An 8,733-nucleotide genomic window follows, 5' to 3' on the forward strand; every position below is an offset into this window, starting at 1 on the left:
ATGTAATATATCTTGTTGTTCAAACAAAAGTTTATCAAAATTCATAGATATAATAAAAATATCGTGCTGCATCATTCATGGGCATCAAAATGGTTCAACATACTAGCTCCTGTCATATATATTACTATATATATGAATATAGTAGGTGAAAATGCAAGACTGCATGACCAAATATTGTTAATATAACTTACCCTCACAAGTATGATTGTCAAAGTTAAGATTATATCCATGATTACAATAACAGTTGTAAGTACCCACACCCATTGACACATATTTGTTCACAACCTCCATTGTTGATAGTACATTCATTGATATCTATTAAATTATTATTTAGAATGTTATAACAATATCAATTATTAATACCTGTACATGTCCTGTTATCATCACGTAACATATATCCTTGATGACAGGAGCAGATAAATGATCCATCTGTATTGTACATATCTCCTGACATCCCTCCATTAGAGATATAACATTCATTGATATCTATTAAATTATTATTTAGAATGTTATAACAATATCAATTATTAATACCTGTTACATGTCCTGTTATCATCACGTAACATATATCCTTGATGACAGGAGCAGATAAATGATCCATCTGTATTTGTACATATCTCCTGACATCCACCATTAGAGATAGAACATTCATTGATATCTGTTAAAATTATTATTTAGAATGTTATAACAATATCAAATTATTAATACCTGTACATGTCCTGTTATCATCACGTAACATATATCCTAGATAACAGGAGCAGATAAATGATCCATCTGTATTTGTACATATCTCCTGACATCCTCCATTAGAGATATAACATTCATTGATATCTATTAAATTATTATTTAGAATGTTATAACAATATCAATTATTAATACCTGTACATGTCCTGTTATCATCACGTAACATATATCCTTGATGACAGGAGCAGATAAATGATCCATCTGTATTAGTACATATCTCCTGACATCCACCATTAGAGATAGAACATTCATTGATATCTGTTAAATTATTATTTAGAATGTTATAACAATATCAATTATTAATACCTGTACATGTCCTGTTATCATCACGTAACATATATCCTTGATGACAGGAGCAGATAATAAATGATCCATCTGTATTAGTACATATCTCCTGACATCCACCATTAGAGATAGAACATTCATTGATATCTATTAAATTATTATTTAGAATGTTATAAACAATATCAATTATTAATACCTGTACATGTCCTGTTATCATCACGTAACATATATCCTTGATGACAGGAGCAGATAAATGATCCATCTGTATTTGTACATATCTCCTGACATCCACCATTAGAGATAGAACATTCATTGATATCTGTTAAATTATTATTTAGAATGTTATAACCATATCAATTATTAATACCTGTACATGTCCTGTTATCATCACGTAACATATATCCTAGATAACAGGAGCAGATAAATGATCCATCTGTATTTGTACATATCTCCTGACATCCTCCATTAGAGATATAACATTCATTGATATCTATTAAATTATTAATTAGAATGTTTATAACAATATCAATTATTAATACCTGTACATGTCCTGTTATCATCACGTAACATATATCCTTGATGACAGGAGCAGATAAATGATCCATCTGTATTATTACATATCTCCTGACATCCTCCATTAGAGATAGAACATTCATTGATATCTATTAAATATTATTTAGAATGTTATAACAATATCAATTATTAATACCTGTACATGTCCTGTTATCATCACGTAACATATATCCTTGATGACAGGAGCAGATAAATGATCCATCTGTATTAGTACATATCTCCTGACATCCACCATTAGAGATAGAACATTCATTGATATCTATTAAAATTATTATTTAGAATGTTATAACAATATCAATTATTAATACCTGTACATGTCCTGTTATCATCACGTAACATATATCCTTGATGACAGGAGCAGATAAATGTCCATCTGTATTAGTACATATCTCCTGACATCCACCATTAGAGATAGAACATTCATTGATATCTATTAAACTATTATTTAGAATGTTATAACATATCAATTATTAATACCTGTACATGTCCTGTTATCATCACGTAACATATATCCTTGATGACAGGAGCAGATAAATGATCCATCTGTATTTGTACATATCTCCTGACATCCACCATTAGAGATAGAACATTCATTGATATCTATTAAATTATTATTTAGAATGTTATAACAATATCAATTATTAATACCTGTACATGTCCTGTTATCATCACGTAACATATATCCTTGATGACAGGAGCAGATAAATGATCCATCTGTATTTGTACATATCTCCTGACATCCACCATTAGAGATAGAACATTCATTGATATCTATTAATTATTATTTAGAATGTTATAACAATATCAATTATTAAATCAATCTAAATTAGATATCAAAAGAATACTTATAATTTTTTTGTCTAAAAATATTTATCTGCACAGTTCTAGTTTTTGGAATTATTATAGTAAGACCAATATACTATCTTTTATACAGGCAGTGACACAGTGTGACTGGTTAATAAGAGAATTAGAGATAATAGATTAGTTGTTTTAACTAATTTATGATAACTCACATTGCTTACAAATGACATATTTTCAATGGAAATCACAAACAACACATGCTATTTTGATATTATAATTGACATTTTATAATCATAATGTACAAATTTTCGTGGGGAATGTAATTTCGCTGTATTCGTGGGGTTGTTGTTTTATCATGAAATTAACTTTTATTCCAACCAGGCATAATCATGTGACCTCAAAACAGAATGTAAGTCTATGACTAGTACTTATCATGCTGAGAGGGCAGTTAGGAAGGCTGTCCCAATATAAACTCCATAGTGACAGCCTTCACACACATGCCAGACATTCATGATAACTCTATCTAACTATTGACATAGCTAGTGTAATTCTTGAAGGGAAATGCTGAGTTCATCAATAATCATCTTGTGCATCACGTGAGATATCTCTTGTCTGTATTCTGTGTGCATGTGGTGTAGGTCACTTGAGAATGCTAAAAATAATATAGAAAGTCTCTGGATAAGACCGCTGCAAGGTTAAGCACTTTAGTGCAATTCATTAGTAATGTAATTAATCAAGAAAAATGTCTGTTTATTACTTTCTCATCATGGATTATATGCAGCTGAATAAATATAAAATGGTTAAATATTTAACAGTGAAGAATGAACACCCATAAAAACTTGCTATCATAATTTTACTCCAACTAGTTATGATAAGATATTATCATGAAGAACATATGCTATATTGTAGACACCTTACTGCATGATTATAACACCTATAACTTGTTGATAACTTTAAGTATATATAATAATGCTGATATTAGTTTATTCATTATTATTAATGTTATTGTCACAAAACGTATACTTACGTAATCTGATTTCTTTCACAATGTTTATTTACTCCATATATACATTAAAGTACTAAATCATCAGCACTAATGTCATTTGTTATTACAAATTTTTATCAAAAACATGCAATAAAATAGTAATATTATGTAATGTCATGTCAGTATAGCAACTTGAAAAATTTAACTTTAATAAAACTTAGAGTAACTTATAATCTTTAACATAGCAATATTTCAATGTTTCTTTCAATATTCAATAAAGATTCTATTATTATATTACCTTGATCACAGTTACTTCCAGTCCATCCTTGAAAGCAGTCCACATGTGTAAGTATTGTTAAAATTTCACATATCCATGAACACAAGATGAATTACACTCTATAATCAGCATATATAGAGATACATATACTGAAATTATTTCATTTCTAATTATATGTACTTATATACCTTTATTGATGGGCATCAACATCATACCACCTAGTAAACCATATCCATGACCTATCTTAAAAACCATATAGTAAAACAGACAGTGTACCATTGCCTGTGTGTAGTACTGTATGTATAGTATTGGCTGTTGTTGCTATCTTATGTTCCCCATATCCTACAATGTCCATAGATGAGTCATATAGTAACCCAATTGAAGTGGTACCCATCTAATAATATGGAGTTTGGAGAAAAAATCTTCAGGACTTGTTGTGATACTGATACAACAAAATCAATAGTAATGAAAACAGAAAGTCATATCTACAAGAATACTGTTCTATAGGGTGGTACTAGTATCATTATCGGATTCCCAATGTTATTATCTATTGAGCCCCAGTAAGCCAATAGTACAGCAGTAATTGGTTTATTTGCTTGAATGTGACAAGACTGGGAAGAACTGGGAAAAGAAAGTGTAATTTCTCCTTTACTATTAATAATAACAATATTAGTTGTTGATCCATTACATGATATAGTTTTTTATTGTAGTATGATCTTGAATGTGTCCTAGTTGTTGTATACTGTCCACTTTGTCTATGTTCAAAAGGGTACTAGTAGAAACCAGTTTATTGGTTTTACCCAAGTTTATTGTTGGTGGAATCTGTTGTGTGTCATTATGTTCACAATAATTAACTCCAAGTGTACTTGACCACATTTGATCTCCACTGATGACAGTCATGGTTTATTAGAGACAATTTGAGTTTTCCTGGTAAGATCAATTAATGGTGCACCAAAATACAGAGTCTGTCCTTGATGAGAACAACTGATGAGGAGTACCTTTAGGACACTTACAAGTTGATCTGAGGATGATGAGTATCTAAAGGAAGAGACACAGCTTCTGAATGGAGTGATATAATGATTAGTGTCATTTTTCACATCCAACAAGTAGTACTTGATTTGACCAACAGCACTACTTGGAGTTATGCATAGTATTCATACTTATTGATATTGTAATCAGCATGACAAGTAAGACAAGATATTCCCAAAGTCCTATAAAGCCAATTTAATGCAATTACAGCAATTGGTTGATACACTACTAACATGAATACCTCTGTAAACGATTATCATAATTGCTAGATTCGACACCTTGTGATGTCTTGTGAGATTAAACAATAAAATATCATTTGGTGATGATATTAATTTGTTTACAGTAGACTTGACCAGGTATCTTGATTGGTTACAGAAACATTATGATTGACAGTAGATATGGCTAGACCTAAGAAATCCCTTTGCTCCTATAATTTTTCATCAATCCACCAAAGTAGAAGTTAGTACCCCAGTTAGTGAAGTTAAAGTAAATAGTTCCAATACTCTTGGTACTAAGAAGAGAATACCAATTTTACTACCAATATTATTCATTGGGACCTATAACTTACAACAAGAATCAACAGTGAGACCAACGTCACTACAATCTGTGACATTTTGTTGAAGTTAAATCGCACTACCACCTGTGGACGAGTTGCTTAATACACCAACAACAACTACAATTAATTACTATTAATAATTATTAGATTAATTACATAGTTGCTCCAAACCGTGCCCACCTTTCAGCCTTGGAATGCCGTATCACATCAGCTTACTCGTCCTGGTGAAGGTTCAGGTATTTTATTTTGTGTTAATATATTATACTTTTTTTTTTTTTTTAATTACTGTGGATTATAACAAAAAATTTTTAATTTTTGGTGGAATGTGTTACCTTGTAACCTCCAATGAACTAAGTTAATAAAAACATTGTGCAGTTGCAATGAGTTCGTTTTTAGAAAAAATTTTGTATGGGACTGATTTTTCGTTTCTCTTTGTTCCTACCATTGTTACTTTGTCTTGGTTATAAGTCCTTTTGTAAAAATGTTTCTTACGATTTAAGACTAAACTGTCTTGTAATTGTATTATTTAGAAAAAAAGGTTCCTTTTCTTCAAAGATAAAAGCTTTTGCACTAACCTTACTCGTTCCGTTACATCGTCTAAATTAAAACGCCCTCATTTTGTCTTTGCAGATTCGAAACCATCCTGGGTCCGATCACCCACTTTCCTGGAGACTCTGTTAATAAAAATGTTGTTCCATAAAAGCACATCATCTGGTGCGGGTCATGTAAATACAAAAGGTGTATTTAAGTTTTCGTTACAACACATGTCTGGCCACTGATTTAATATTTGTTGATAACCTATTACATTGATTCTCAACAATAAACAATAATATTTGTTTTTAATACCTGTATGTTCCTTTATAATCATATAAATATATTAATCCTTGATAAGCATGAACAATAAATGATCTATCAAAAATTACAAAGTAAAAATAATTCCAAACATTGATTTGTTTTAAAAATGAAATATCATGGGATGTTCTTACTGATCAAGTGGCGTTTTCATATGTTAGTATTTCAACAAGAACCAGAACATGATATCACAACTGTATACTATGATTGCATCCTTCATTGTAATGTTACCATATATGTATATCTAGATCATATATATAATGGTCACCATAATTATATAAAAACAACCTAACACCTCTCGTTAGTGAGCTAGAGTTATTTACTTATGAAACGACAAATCTAATGTCCTATTAAACACAACTTCAATATTTAGAAGTCAAGTACAGTTTGTATCACATGAATAGATTTAATGAACTATAGATTAGATGAACGATATGTGAGAACTATAAATACAGAAAATGTGTAATAACTTGTCATAAACTATGTATGGTTTGTATGGTTTTGGTGAGTATACAGAACTGTTTGTAATCATTTTTAGTTGTTGTTTGCTATAGTTTTATTTTGTTGGTAAAGATTGTTTGGCAATTCTGTCTCTTCTATAAAAGATATAGAAATATCACATTGTTGACGACGAACGTCTGATATCATGCAAGCACAGATAGGACGAGTAGGTTGTATGAATTCGACACGAAACTCGAAAGCTTGGAGGAGTATGCGGAGAGATTGGTCACTTCCTAGACGCAAATGGCATTCAAGATGCTTACCAAAAAAGTCTGCTTTCCTATCAGAATTTATAGGGGCTGCTCGCTAGTTTACATGACACACAACACTTTATCATTTATTTGCCGTAATGTTTTTAGTTAAGTAATTTCAACATAATTCCAAAAAGTGTTTTATTAATTTTAAATCGGCTAATACACTTCATACAAAATGAAAATGCAAATATATTCAAATTTACAAAGCGTAGGTCATAATTTTAATCTAATTAAATGGATGTTTAACATCATTAAAATTTTATATTTGTTTTATTTATGATGTAAAAAACAGAATTTTGTAGAATCAAGTGAAAAGTGTCCTAATTCTCTACTCTCATTCATATTTCTTGGCTATTATATTTCTGATTGATCAAAATGCCTCAGCTATCCATGTATGTTAACTTCATTCTCTCTCAACTTGTAATATGGACGGTTAGGTCATTTTAACAAAACACTAAATATACTACAATGCCTTGTATTTAATAGCTCATTGCTTCAATAATTACCTCAATTCAATACTTATACTACTTATCTAATGATGATACGTCCCATTTTTCTAACAAATACAACCAAGTTAGCTTAAAAAAAAAAGAGCTTGTTTTAGGCCTGGTGTTTGCTTTATTGACGTCATTATCCTACATCATCATGTTTTGCTTGTAAAGAGCACTACAACGTAAACACTACTTCATACAAAACTGGTGTTGTTCCTGAAATTTTTAGTGCATATCATTTGCTTAATATTTCCAACATCGTCTTTTGGGTTTACAAATGCTCATCTCCATATGAAATGAGAGGGTTCATGTGGTTTGTGGTATGCTGCATTTGGAGTTGGTTTATATTTTCAGTCAAATTAATGGGAAGGTATCCATTCAAATGTGAAGAAAACATTATCTAAATCAAAGTCTCTAATTACAATATATTCAAATGTATGATTTATTCTCATCCTTTTTAATATTGTTCCTAGTACTAGCTAAATGTAACGGTACTGCATAAGAACTCGGTGTAACAACATAACCCCACTAATGACAACCATAATGGTGTCAATTGTAGTACTGTTTTCATGTGTCTCCTACCTGCTCCCTCTGAAAATAGTCCACCATACTTTTCTTTACCCACGTCTAGTCGTGAAGGATAATACTCCTCCCCGTAGGTGAAGGCACTACGATTCCTTGGATAAATCAAACTGACAGGATTGATTGGATATGATGAGTTTGATTGTATCTAACCAGTTTTTAAAAAGAGTGTTACTTATTAGACTGTAGACACCATGCAAAACTGATATATTTAGAGATAATGACCACAAGAACCTAGATATTTTTAGATAGTAAGTCGTGAACTCATTTTGCATTAACAGGACCCATTGTCTTTTTTAGAGTTTTGTGTAGCCTTTAGATTTGTATTCCTGTCAAATATGCAATAGTCTTGTGAGTTGTGACGGTAAATGGATGGTATATCAAAAGTCATAAAGAAGATAGTGCTGTAGAGCTTATTTCAACAAATGCATATTTTTTTGTATATTGCTGGTACTCAAGGTAATTGTCCTAGTAATATACATAAAAGTACTTGGACTTAAGTTATTAGATGATTACACATATCAATTATCTATATATTTAATAAAATCGACAAATGTGCACATAATTAACTTTGAATGATTATACTAACTGCTTTAAACATGTATAGTTTATAAAATTGGCCAGTATATATAACTATGATAAGACATCTATTGATCAAGGTATCAACATTACAACTAACTGTTTGTTAAACTACCTTAATTATGTTTTGAAGACAATGATGTTTTCATCGTATCACTCCTCAAAAATTTATAAAGTATAATAAGTAATTCTTCTTGAAATAAATGAAGATTTAAAATTTTTTT

The 8,733-nt window shown here is 30.4% G+C and overlaps 1 protein-coding gene across 1 annotated transcript; it reads right to left on the reverse strand.

The window, feature by feature from the left end:
- Positions 1-534: 534 nt before the first annotated feature.
- On the reverse strand, positions 535-2,373 carry LOC121366596 (matrilin-2-like; the record flags this gene model as incomplete). Its single annotated transcript, XM_041490973.1, is given in 8 exon segments — positions 535-658; positions 709-831; positions 880-1,176; positions 1,226-1,348; positions 1,397-1,519; positions 1,569-1,691; positions 1,739-1,861; positions 2,251-2,373. Coding segments are annotated over 8 exon segments (1,159 nt in total), but the record flags the coding sequence as incomplete, so codon positions are not given.
- Between the last annotated feature and the right edge of the window lie 6,360 nt (positions 2,374-8,733).

The sequence above is a fragment of the Gigantopelta aegis genome, unplaced genomic scaffold (assembly GCF_016097555.1).
Source record: "Gigantopelta aegis isolate Gae_Host unplaced genomic scaffold, Gae_host_genome ctg6341_pilon_pilon, whole genome shotgun sequence".
In the NCBI taxonomy this organism is placed as follows: Eukaryota; Metazoa; Mollusca; class Gastropoda; order Neomphalida; family Peltospiridae; genus Gigantopelta; species Gigantopelta aegis.